The 13,626-nt window shown below is 43.0% G+C and overlaps 1 protein-coding gene across 5 annotated transcripts in view; it reads left to right on the forward strand.

Moving 5' to 3' along the window:
* The window catches only part of PAPSS1 (3'-phosphoadenosine 5'-phosphosulfate synthase 1), a 117,014-nt gene that overhangs the window by 69,076 nt on the left and 34,312 nt on the right, over positions 1-13,626 (forward strand). For all 5 annotated transcript variants that reach the window (XR_016393221.1, XM_022567085.2, XM_089911594.1 and 2 more), the window contains one exon: positions 2,288-2,423. Coding sequence is in view for 4 of the 5 variants with exons in the window: in XM_022567085.2 (XP_022422793.1) it covers positions 2,288-2,423 (136 nt within the window). In the remaining variant the exon portion in view is untranslated. The remainder of the gene's footprint in view (positions 1-2,287; positions 2,424-13,626) is intronic.

Here is a 13,626-nt window from a genome sequence, read left to right on the forward strand (position 1 = left end):
ATAAGGAGGTTGAACTAATGGTGTCAGACATTCCTTCAGCATTAAAATTCTACAGTTATTAATAACAAATAACATAGTTTACAAACCATGCTTATGTAAATTTTTTGAACCACATAGCAGACCTATAGGATGGGTGGCATTTCCATCTTACACATGGAGAAATTGAGACTTTATGGGGGATATATGTTCTTGGCCAAAGTTAGGCAGCTTATGGTTGGGATGAGGGTCTGATTTGAATCCAGGACCTTGGGCTTTAAAGCCATCTTCCATAATCCTTAGCAGAAAGTCATTATTGGCTTATGTAGAGCTTCACGTACTCTGTAATCCCTACCACTAGAGAGTACTTTTTGTATGAATTCATTGGAGGAGACATTTTTTAATCACTGAACATATGTGAATGCTGTTTATATCGTGTGCCACTTTTATTTAGAGCAGTCTGTAAGACTTCTTAGGTTAGTTAGTACTTGGTGTGCAGCCTTGAGGGACCAGTAGGATTTGGATAGGAGGGAGCTGTAAGAAACGGCTTCCCAGGTTTCTGCGGCGGGGGAGCAAAGACTCGGTGCGTTTGAGAGAGAGTTGGTGGTTCGAGTGGGAGAGAGGACCTTGGGCTTCAGTTTCTACTCCAAGGTGTTAAAATTTTGTTCAGTCATAATAACAATTTACATGTATTTATGCTTTTCAGCCACGTTTCTGCTTTTCAGTCCTTACAGTGACCCTTAGAAGTAGACAAGGTTATTTTCTTTATTCTGAGGAGTCTTAGAGTGGGTTCAACTTGCCCAGAGCTGCAGAGGTACCTGTGAGGTGTCAGGATTAGAGTCTGTCTTAGGTCTTCTCTGTTCTTTCCCCTATGCTGCTCTGCCTTCCTAGGAACAGAGAGGTGGCAGGCAGGTTTGACAGGGTCACAAACGACGTGGTGATTTAGGAAGCCAGCCGGGTGGTCCAGAGCAGGGTGTCCCTCTTCCAGCCCCATGCCCCCCGGTACCGGCCATGCCCTCCCGGTCTCCTGTCTGGAGTCCAGCTTCCTGTCATACCCATTGAAATCCATTCTCCTTAGGGCAGCCAGAGTGAGTCTTTTAAAAATATAGATCTGAACATATCACTGCCCCCTTTATAACTCTCCAGTGGCTGCTCATTGTAATCGGAATAAAACCTGTGAGGCCCTGTGGGATCCGGCCCTGGCCTTCTTCCACCATCTCTTCCACTACCGCTGCCCCTCTCCTTGCTTTGGCCTTTCTGACCTTCTAGCCACATTAGCTTTCTTTCTGTTCCTCAAAGACAGAAACGTGTTTCTACGCCAGGACTTTGCACTTGGTGTCCCTCTGCATGAACTACTTTACCTCCGTGACGAGTTCCTTTTCATCATCTCAGGTTAAATGTCACCTTCCTCAGAGAGGCATTTACTAACTCCTTTCTCTTAAATGCCATTCACTCTACTCCCTGGACACTGTGTTCCAGTGCCCTGTTTGTTTTCTCTGCAACGTTTATTTATCACTAGCTGATAGTTCTCTGGTTTCTCCTCTGTCTCGCCCACTAAAATATAAGCTCCATTGGAGTAAGATCTTTCTCTCTCGTTTTCTGCTGTATTTCCCAGTGCCTAGCACAGGCCCTGACACATACCAGTGCTCAGTGAATATTTGTTGAATGAGTGGTTTGGTGGATGGGTAGAGACCTACTAGTGAGGGAGACCAGGCAGGAAGTGACTACGCAGTTGAGGTGCATTGTTAGCAGGTAAGTTGAAGCCGTGGGGGAAGAGCTTGAGCTGCATTGCAAAAATGGATGGGTCCTAGAGGGTATATCTTCTCCTCTCAGATGCAGAGAAAGGACACGAGTGGAGCCGAAAGAAATTTGAGATGGTGTGGAGATTGGAAGGCATGAATTTGTGTTCAGCTCCATCATCAATACTTTAATTGCTCAAAAGTTTAGGATTGGAGAACACAAGAGGGCGGGGTGACCCAGGCTCACACACTTTTCTGTTAATCAACATACAACAGCAATGAAAAGAATGTTTTGGTTGCTTAAAAAAGTCGTAATTATTCATTTTGATTTTGTTTGCGTTTCGTATGCAAATATAATAGTTGCGTCACAAATCCTTTGCAAAATTATAAAATATATTCTAATTCTATAGCATCTCTAATGCCAGTTCAGTTGATAAACCAAACAGATTTACCATTGACCTTAAGATGAGAGTAGTTTACAGGTATATTTAGCTTGTATGAGAGAAATGTTCTTACTTATTTTGATATTGGTTCCTGTTAAAAAAAAATTATCTCCTTTCTCTTGCCATTAGATGGTTATGGAACAAGGAGATTGGCTGATTGGAGGAGATCTTCAAGTCTTGGACCGAATTTATTGGAATGATGGTCTTGATCAGTACCGTCTTACTCCTACTGAGCTAAAGCAGAAGTTTAAAGATATGAATGCAGGTAAGACATGGACCTAATTATCTAACATGGGATTACTTGGAGTTTCTCCTTGATGGGGAGGTTCTTGAAGATTTTTTCCAATGCTTGCTAAAATGTAAGACAGAATGAGGAGTAAAGATAAATTTAGTTAGCAATGGAATATGTAAGGAAAGGTAGTCGATCTGAATCAACCTGTGTAGTTCACTCATATCAATGTGCCTTATATCCCAGAATGTCTTATTGGAGTGGAATGTACCACTGCAGAAAATAATAGAACAACAGTATCACATTTGCTATTCATTCAGCAAGTGTTTGTTTTGCATCTTTATATGCCAGAGTACCAAGTGCTGAGGATTCATAAATAAATAAGACAGGAGTTTATGGTGTAGAAGAGAGATACTGTCAACAAGTAACAGAAAAAGTTGTTGAAGAGTAGGTTAATAATGATTTCAGATTTCTGGATTAGGAGGAAATGGAGCAGTAAATATAGAGAGTTTGTAGAAACTGTTCTTTATAATACTGTCTTAGAAAGTGCCCCAGGACAGGGATTTTTATATTAGACATCTGTGATTAGCAGATCTTTTACACAGAAGTAGGTAAATGATGTGTTTACACGGGTGCACCCACACTTGCAAATTCCGGGTGCCTGCCACAGCATTCGCTGTAGATTTTAGGAGGCTGTTTTTTAAGGTCTGAAGAATTTGAAGCCTCCTACAATCATGCTGCTAGTGCATTCTCACCCACTACAGAAATGGTTAAACACTAAGCATTGGTGCTGCTTTTAAAAATATCTTCTGTGTACAAATTGAGGAGATGTGGCTGAGAAAAGTCAGGTGGATATGGATGCCTTTTAAGGAACTACCTGGCCACCCAGCCGTATTTATTAAGCAGAAGCCCGCCTTCCCAAGTGACTCCAGAATCTGGGCAAGAGCTCCCATTTCATCAGTTGTGTTTAGGTCCTGTGACCTCTCAGATCCTTGGTAGTCATTCAGAGTCCTGTGTGCACACTGCCCCCTACTTTACCACTTAGGAGTTACGTGGCTGTGGGGAAAGGGGTTTCCTCTCTACCGCTCAGTTCCCTAGTTGTACAAATGAGGACAGTGATGGTACCTGACACATAGGTTTTTAGTTTTTAAAAGTGAAATGAGCTAAGATGCTTAGGCACCGTAACAGTACCTGGCACACAGCAAGAGGTTAAGGTGTCATTATTTCTGTTACGTGAGTTGGAAGCTAGTTTTACCAGTAAGTAAAGGGTATACAAGTAAAGGGAAGAGAAAGAGTTATCTGTTTTTTCTTAAGCTGTGTCGTAATTAGCTGATACTTGAAATGATGTGAAAGGGATCAAGAACTGGAGGCCCGAGATGGACACACACACACTCTTCAGAGCTCCACAGTCCCCACCAGCCTGCCTCGTTCATGCACAGTTTTTCCTTGGCCCCCTTACGGTATTTGATAGTGTGGTGCCCCATTCCTCCTTCCGAATTTTATTCCTCTCCTCTGAATTTGAAGCACATATTTGGCTTAAACTACTTGTGCAGGAATTTCTCCGAATATTACACTCGGTGCTTGCTTATACAGCAGCTTGTTTTCTTCTTTCTTGCTAACACGTTTTGGGCCCAGTCATACAGGACTGTATCATGAACTGTATCATGACTGCTATAAGTCAGTGATGGTGCCGCATTCTCTTCTGTCACTGTGTGACTTAAAGGTCCGTGTGTAAGTCAGTTTTGACCTTTGAGATGTAAGCAAGTGGGGCTTCTGGGAAAGGTTTTCCTTCCTGAAAAGAAACTGGCTTAGGACAAAAAGTTATCCTTTCCCATCCTTCCTCTTCCTCCTGCTTTGGATGCTGTCATGTAAGGGTACAGTGTTTGGAGCTCTGGTAGCCATTTTGTACCATGAGAATCCATAAGAATCTTATACTGTTTGAGTTTCTGATCCAGCCCTTGGGTCCTCTGTATCCAGATTTGTTATTCAAAGACCTAATGCATGTTTGAGTTGTATAAGACACTTCTAGTTGGGTCTTTATTTCCATCCAGAAGTATCTGATAGTTTAATATGTGTAGACTTCTCTCTTTTTTTCTGGTGAACAGGACATGTTTCACTGAGGACTTGCTGAGACCGCCTTGCTTACTTTAATTTGTTTTCAAAATAATTTATATCTGGAATTCGTGTTACTAAATAAATTTTTAGCGCTGTTGAGGGGTCTTATCAAGAAATTATCATTCATAATCCAAGACTTTGTATTACGTCCGTTTTACATTCTTCCTTGTGTACCAAACATTTTAAATCATTTAGAGGATTTGTTGCATAACGAGTGATTGCAACTTTGTTTAAAGTAGCTGAGAGCTGGTTATTAGCCTTAAATCCAGCAAAAAAGATGATGGAGTGTTATTTTGTTTACTTTTCCATTTTAGACTAAGGCAAATAAGCAACAGACTGAGGAGGTCCCTTTATAGTTCTTATTCAAGTCTTTCTGGAAGCCAATAACAAGTCATCTACTCTTGTGTACAAATCATAGTTCAAGGGAGAGAAAACAGGGAATATTTTTTTTCTTTTACTTAGGGTTTCTTTTCTTACCTCTCCCTCCTTCTCCTTCCCTCGTCTTAGGGAATATTAGGTAATCATTGATTACCCTGTGTGGGTTGTTGTCCTGTGCACATTGATATGATGAGTTTTGCTGTTTCTAGACCATTCTGTAGCTGGAAGGATTGAGAGGTCTTTAATACCCACGTCAGTGATTGCAAGGTGACACGGTCCCAGGTGGCAAGTTCTTTGAACCACCGATGATTGACCACTATCCTGGAAGGAAAGACTGAATTTCACTTTAGCCAAGTAAGAGCCAGTTAGCGTTTATTACACTCAGAGGACTGGTGTCCTGCTGGGTTACAAAGGGAAACGCTGACATCATTCCTCTCAAGCTGGTATGTGGCAGCACGGCGTTGAATAAATCTGAGAAAGCTTTGTCAAGTTGTTGAACCACAGGCTGTATTTTAAGTGGATGGATAGAGGCGGTAGATGGATATATTAGGCAAAGTGGGGACGACAGATGCCTGAGAAAGCTGAGGTGGAAGCAGATAGTTTGCCCCTGAAGGCCCTGGGCCTTCTTGCCTGTACGTGGCAGTGGGCTGGAGATGCTGTAATCTGAGACTGGGTGATGGAGCCTCTTGTCAGTCAGGTCAAGGCCCACTCAGATGAGGCTCTGAACATTATCTGACAACGTGTTTAAAGACGGGCGGTCAGGGCTGAGGGAACCGCCACAGAATGATGAGGCATCCGGGGACGGGCAATTTGGGGTAGTGTGACCATTCCTGCAGGGCGTCGGAAGGCAGCGTTGTTTCTGAAGTGCGATAAGAGGAGCTGGAGCTGTGGCAGGGGGCTGCCGGGCAGGAGCTAGTTGTCCGGGGTGTAGACCCCGCTGGGATCCCAGCGCTGAAGCAGGATGCTACTGGGGCGAGACTTCTGTCCTCCGTCCTCTGGTTGCCTACTGGTGTCTCCCGTATGGAGGCAGGAGTACAGCACTCCCACCCCCAAACACGCACACACATGCCCACGTGCACACGCGCACAGAGGCACGAGACAGGACTGGACCGGAAGGGGAGTGGAGAACAGGCAGTACAGTGTCCAGCTGGCAAAAAAGCTTTATATCCAACATTATCTTTCACTTTAATTTGAAAGCATTTCTAGCCGTGAGAAAGAAAAGCAACTTGGTGCTGTACTGTGGGGTATGAGAGTGCCTGTTGGTGAAAAATTCTAGTCTATTCATATTTACTCAAGTAGCCTAGCCCTGTCTTGTTGATTTCTTTTCCCCCCTCATGAGCAGTTTAAGTAAAAGAAATGACAGTCCCGAGGGAGGAGGGGGATCAAACTCTTTCTCATTTCCAGCTCTCTTCAAAAAACTCCCACAGAAACATAGCGTGCGTGCACCCCAGCCTGCCTCCCAGCAACGCTAGAGCGATTGTCAGGACGCTCTTGTTCAGCTACTGTATTGATTTGGGGAAAATCAGAAATGCCTGTACTTAGAGCTTTGGGGTAAAGTGGCAGATAATAGAGCTTGCGTAGGACTGCAAGAGAAGATTTATTAATTACTGCTGTATGCAGGCCAGTTTTCAGAGAAGTTGAACGGAAGACAGCAGGCGGATGTTGTAATTCTGTGTCTAGTGGTTGGGATGCAGGCCGGGGCTCTGCCTGTGGGCTGGGCAGCGAAGCGCAGGTCTGAGAAATCTGGGGGAAGGAGTTAGCAGCGCTCCCCTGCTGACCAGCTCATTCGTTGCCCACAGCTACCCTGCTGGGGCGCTGCAGTTGTCCCCGGACCCCTCGCTGAGAAAGTGCAGTACAGGGGTCCAGCCCAGGTGTTTGTACTGTGCCACATCAGGGTTCTGTGGCCGTGGCGCTAGATTAGGCAGCCTGTGTCCTGCACGTATTCTGGGGGTCAGGGCCCAGCCTCCTCCCACCACCAGAAAACACTCACGGTTGCCGTTCCTTCCCCTGTCAGAAATCAGCGCATCCTGAGAAGAACCTTCTTCACTGTCTTCTTCCCCTTCCGTCTGCTGGAGGGAAAGGGATCAGACCGTACTTGTTAACATGGTGTGTTGGCTCCTGGACTGGATGGTGTCGAATCCGGAGGAGAGGGAGAGAAACTGTAGTCTGGGGCTCTTCCTTTACTTAGACATGAGGTATAGGGGAAGGTGCAGGTTTCAGCAGCGGGACCTGCTTCTGGCTTGAGATGTGAGGGTGGTAAGTGAAGGTGAAGGAATTGAGGGGTGGGGTGGTAATGAGCAGCGTCTATTGAAACACTGTTAGCAATAAGTCTCTGTAACTGATGAGCTGGAAGCTCAGGACTTGGGGATGCAGCTAACAGAAGCCATCTGTATGCACGTGGTAATTGAATCCAGGTGAAGTGGGGTAAGTTTCCTGAATGAGTAGGTAAAGAAAGAATTTCCTAGGACCCAGCAATGAACTCTGTGGCTCTGAGAGGACTACAGGATGTCAGAAACAGGTGACTAGACCAAAATGGGCCAGGCAGAATATAAAACGTCATACACATTTGATCACATCTATGTAAAAACGTGTGCATAAGGAGAAAAACTAGGAGACTATGCAAAACCCCAAAAACAGTTATATTAAGATAGTGCATTTGGGGTGGTTTTTCCCCTCCAAGTTTTCTTCAGTGTTTCATGGTTTTTACTAAAGAAAAAGCATAAAGAGGCAGATGAAATAGAAAAGGTTGGTGCCATGGTTAACAGGCCTTGAGGCTATGAAGACAGTGGCATAGCCTTTTTTTTTTTTTTTTTTTAATGTCAGAGGCAGCAGAGAGGTCAGGACTTTAAAACAGGAAAGTACCTTTTGGGTTTGGCAGGGGTTTCATACTCACCATGTGGCAGAGCAGGAAGGAATTAGTTGAAGGAGTGACTCCATTCCTGTTCTTTTCTTCCATCACTTTATCCTTCACATTGTCACCAGACTTAGCTTCTGAAAACAAAGATCTAATCATGTCCTCTTGGAGCTGAAGGAAGTATATTCCTTCTAACATGGATTTATTCTCTGATTAGTGAATGTTTGCTTCTCCTCCTCTGACTAGATTGTAAGCTCCTGGGGGCAGGACCAGTTTCACTGTCCCCCCAGGACAGTGTATCTAAAACAGAATTTTCATCCTGTCCCAACTCCTTTCTTCCCTGCCCCCCTGCCTGCTTTGGCTGCTGGATGGAGGCTAGATGGGGTTGCGGGGGGGGACCAGTTGTCTCATGAAGCAGGGATGAAGGGCTGATGTGGGCACAGGGAGTGAAGAAAGCAGGGTTTAGTGAGGTTTAGGGAGCAGAGTGATGCACTGCGTGTGGAGGATGGCAGTGGTCCTCCAGAGTCTAAGACTCTGCAGTGGGTAGTGGTGCCTGCTCTCAGAGGTCGTGGAGGAGGACCAGAGGTGCAGAAGGAGGCTGGCAGGAGGTGATTTGAGGTGCCCGTGGAGTGCTATGAGGCAGGTGGAGAGACGGCCTGGAGCTTAGGGGAGTTTCGGTCAGATGACGTAGATCTGTGAGTCAGTAACACATAGAGCGCTACTCAGTGACCTCAGCACCGGGGAGGGGTTTGAGGGAGTGGGCAGCACCAGTCTCTGCCGTTGTGACCCCATTCCCACTGTGTAGGTTGTGATTGGTCAGACGAGCCTGTCTGTATCCTGGGGGAGGAATAGATTGTGTGAGTGGGGAGAATGGAAGAGTTGGTGGATGGTTTATTTTATATGGAAAATATGGGAGCGCGTTTCTGCGCCACAGTCTTCTGATTTTGCTGTCTCCCCACTCCACCCACTGACCCTCCCCCGCCTCAGTCCCGCACAGTCTACTAGCCTAATTTTCTGGGCAACATTACTGATTAACTCACAGCCTCTGTTTGGAACACAGTATCCCTCCTAACCTATCATTCAAAATTCTGCGTGATATCATGTGCTAGGCTTTGTATCCATCTTTGACAAGATGGATGATTCTGTGTCCTCAGACGCATCTGCCTTGCTGCCTCCACACTTCTGCTCACACCAGGCGTCTTGGTCGCAGTGCTCTTACTTCCATCACCCGAATTTCATTTGTCTTTCAGAGGTTGGTAAACCACAGCCTGCACGCCAAATCTGGCCCGCTGCCAGTTCTTGTAAATAAAGTTTTACTGGGAAATATCCACAGTCACTTATGCATCGTCTGTGGCTGGTTTTGCATTGCTTGGCAGGGCTGAGTAGTTGCAGCAGAAGCCCCATAGCCTGCAAAGCTTAAAATATTCACTCTAGCTCTTGAAGGAAAAAGTTTGTTTTTGTGCACGGCATCAGCAGCTTCACAGTGTAATTTCTGTAAATCACAATTATGGAATTCCTGGTCCTTTCCCAGGGATGGCGGCAGAAGGCTAGAAAGAAATGGAAATCATAAATGTTAATATTAAATTCCAGTCATTTTGAAGATAATGTCCCATTTTCAAACACGGTTGAAACCCTGATCTTAGGTAAAGCAGTCTTAAACTAATCCATAAAGAGTTATAAGCGAAAAGACAAGTATTTTCTACCAGTTATGGTGTGACAACGGGGAATTCACTTGTCCTTTAGAAAATGGGGATGAGAATGTGAAGAATTACTGAAAGTTGCTCTAAGTATCAGTGGCCCCAGGTCCATGGTGGCCCATTATTCTTTTTCCATCCTTGATGGAAAATTGTTGGAGGAAAATATAATGGTGATGCATACTGGGTTATGTTAGTTGGGACAGTACCTTGGGAATGTAAGCTTCCAGTGGATCAGGTGCTTCCATTACATTGTTCATTCACATAAGTTCTCTAGTGGGGAAACCAGATGGTAGGGATGAAAATGCAGTCTGGAGCTACAGGCAGTTAAAGCCATTTGTGTAATTCATTGATAAATAGTTACAAGGGATTGAAAAGGCTGGAAGTTTAGGAAAGACCTGGTAATATTGGCAAGAAAAAATGGGCAGACAGAGCAAATGATCATTGGATTTCTGAATGGAACTGATAATAAGGAAATAACTCTACCTGGAAGAAATTTTGGCAGCAAAATCCTTTATATGCTGCTAATGTAAACTTTTAATAAGTCATTCGTCTTAACTTTATCTGTTAAATGTCCAGTGTGGAGCTAGATTAATTCTTTTTGGAAAGGAAACCTAGGTAGATGAATTATTAGAATCTGTGAAATACGTATATTTGAGACAGAATTTATTTATGTTTCCTTTTGCACATGCTGTTCATATAAATAATCTTGCTAAATGGCAATTTTACAAAATCAGGTTTGACCTGATTGGAGCCTAGGAATGTAGTCGTCATACACCTGAGATGTATTACCCAGGGGTCCTATTCACAGTTAGGCACCTGTTCCTGACTAAGGAAGGCAAAGGCTGCATATTGCAGCACAGAGCTAATGCACCCTCATCTTGGAAACACTCACTGGAGTGTTAGTTCGTACTAGAGTAGACCTTGAGTCACCAGTAGAACAGTGGGTTCAGTTTCCTGCCAGGAACTTTTAGATATGGTGCTTTTTGTTTTTTTTTTTAATGAATTGTCTTAAGGAACTTAGATTTTTAAGTGACTGCACCGTACATCTCACCGTGCTGGGTACTTTATATTATTTTATCTTCATAACAGTAACCTTAGTATCATCCCCACTACGAAGATGTCAAAAGTGAAATTAAGTCCTTAAAGACCACAGTCCATGGTTAAAAATTGTTAGACCTGTAATTTGAACCTGTAAATATCATGTTCCAAAGCAGTGCTGCTTCTACATGTATCTTCTCTTTTAAAAATTATTAGGGAAAATTTGAAACATATGCTACTTAATCTGTAAGTAGATACAATAGTGTGAATGAATCCCTATATACCTCTAACCCAAATTCAGTGGTACCAACTCTTGGCTACTCTTGTTTCACCTGTACCCCTACCTACCCCACTGCATCTCTGCATATCATTCTGAAGCAAATCTCAAACCCCATGTCATTACCATCTAAATATTTCAGAAAGTATTTCTTAAAGGTAAAGACTTTAAAAAATACAACCATGATATCACTGTTGCACCTAAATAATAATAATATCAATAGTTTCTTAATACTATCACATATCTAGTCAGTGTTTATATTTCTGATAATTTCATAGTAGTCACATTTCTTTTTTTTATAGTTTGTTTGAATCAGGATCTAAATAAAATCTACATGTTATAACCAGTTCATATGTCTCCTGTCATAATTTTTTACTTTGTTTTTTAACTTTTTATTTTGAAATAATTTTAAATTTACAGAAAATGTACAAGAATAGTACCAAGAACTCCTATATATTCTTCACCCAGTTTCCATAATTAACACTATATTTCTTTGCTTTCTCATTCTCACTTTCTTTGAAAGTTGCAGACATGATGCCTCATTACTCCTTAGTTATTTCCATATGTATTTCCTGAAGATAAGGACAGTCTCCTACCTAACCTCAGTGTGCTCATCAAACTCAGGAAAATACCATTGATAAAATACTGTCTAATCTGTGCACTTCACTCACATCATGCCATTGTCCCAATAATGTCTTTTATCACAAAACCAACAATGACAACTAAAATCTTCTCTTTGCCACCTTTCCTTCCTGGTTCAGGAGGTCAGTCATGCCTCTTTAGTCTACTTCATTCGGAACAGTCGCTGAGTCTTTGTCGTGTCTTTTACAACTCTGGCACTTTTGAATAGTCATGTCGTGTACTTTCTTGACTGTCTCTCAGTTTGGGTTTATCTGCTGTTTCCTCATGATTAGGTTCCAGTTACACATTTTTGTCAGGAATCCTGCAGGAAACAATGCTGAATTCTTGGTGCATCATATTTGGTGGCTCACAATTTTGATTTTGTCCTATTACAGATGAGGTTAACTTTTTCAAAGTTAACTTTTATCATTTAAGATCACGTTTACCAGGTTTTTTGTGCTGTAAAGTTAACAAATTATTTTGTATGTACTAACAGGTGTTTTGGGGGAGAGATCTTGAGACTCCATAAATATCCCCTTGTCATCAAACTTTTATCTGCTGGTCTTAGCATGCTGCAGATGCTGCCAAATGGTGATTTTTCTAATTCCATCATTCCATCTACGTTTATTAGTTGACTTTCTCCTGTAAGTTAGAGTTTCCACTTCTCCTCCGTTGGTTTTTTCATTTATTCTATTCTTTCTGGATTTACAGGTTCCTATTTTACTCGGTGATTTACAATCCATTAATATTATTATTTACTTGATATTTAGCTTGTCCTAGGTTGGCCTTTGGGACCGTGTCAGACTGGTTGCTGTATCCTTTTGACAAGTCCTCATAGTTCTCTGAGCACTTCCTTTCCTTATGACACAAAAGGCGTTCCAGCTTATGTTGTACTTTCCGTGCCCTAGCCCTAGAATTGGCCATTTTGCCAAGGAACCCTGCTTTAAGTGAGGAATAGTATTTAGAATGTAAGATTTGGGCTTTAGTTTTGCTCATTGCCACTGGGTAGTCATTGCTCGTAGGACCTTTCAGGGGACAGAACCAAGAAATGTGCATAAGCACATACACTCACACACATTTATATCTGATCCTGTGTATATCTGTCTGTGTAGCTGAAAACCATGAGGTCACGCTGCCATTTTCAACCCTAATCCAATACCACGCGGTCTTTTCTAGCCTTTCTTCTTTTTGGTATTTTTGCCTCCTCTCCTACAGTGAGAATCCTGGCTGCCATTCTCCTATTTACTTATTTGTTGTTATTTGCTCTGTTTACGCTCCCAGGCAAATGAGCTGTCTTCTCAGCCTTGGCCCTGTTTGCCCCTACCACGCAGGCATCTCCTCGGCCCTGGTGCTACAGGCTTGTGCTGGGCCAGAGTCCTCTTACTCTCTTTCCTCCCCGTGGTGCGAGCCTGGAGCCACTCGCCCCCAACCTCTCCATCAGTGCAGTAACTCACATTAGCCCAGTAGTAGGATTGATTAATGCTTAGTAAGTGTCTCTGTTGTGCTTCAAGGCTGTTTACAAAGAATGGGCAGTACAAAGGGAAGGGAAGAGCGGGGAGAGCACTAAACTTGCTGATGAGACTTAGGCCGGAATCAGGATGCAGGTTCAGTTCAGGCAGTAATCGCCCCTAAATGGAGCAGCCTTAGTGCTCATATGTAGGAGACAGCCTTCGTCTGTTCTTTTTTGGAAGGACTGGAGTATAATAGAGTCAGGAAGTAAAATTCCTTCTTGGTCTTGGGGAAGGGGAGTTCTGGAGTTCTACTTAATGGCTAAAAGGGATGTTTTGAAATCTTTTGATATCCGTATACTATATCCAAAATTTGAAGTGATTTCAGAAGGATAGAGAAACTTTCCGGTCTGTACCCCTCCTCCCCTTTCCTTAAAGCAGCATAATTTTAAATACTCACATATTTGTATCAAGACTTCTTTTTTGTACCTTATGTCATATAAGGAGGAGAAGTGGAAACTCTAACTTGTAGTAGAAATTCAACTAATAAATGTGGATGGAATGATGGAATTAGAAAAAAATCACCATCTGACAGTATTTGCAGCATGCTGAAACTAGCAGATAAAAGCTAGCAGCTATTTCTTTGGTGAAAACCAGCCTTGTTTCTCAAGAAAAGGTAACTTGAGGACTTCAAAGCATAGTGAAAATGCTCTAAATCTTGGAATATCACAGGATGTGTCCCCAAAAATCTCCTGGTCAAGTAGGGTGCCATAGTTTTCTTTCTGTGCCTTTTGTCACGGTGATAGAAGAG

This window comes from Delphinapterus leucas, chromosome 5, assembly GCF_059928025.1.
Source record: "Delphinapterus leucas isolate spDelLeu-1000000601 "Yukka" chromosome 5, BTC_Dleu_Yukka2, whole genome shotgun sequence".
Classification (NCBI taxonomy): Eukaryota; Metazoa; Chordata; class Mammalia; order Artiodactyla; family Monodontidae; genus Delphinapterus; species Delphinapterus leucas.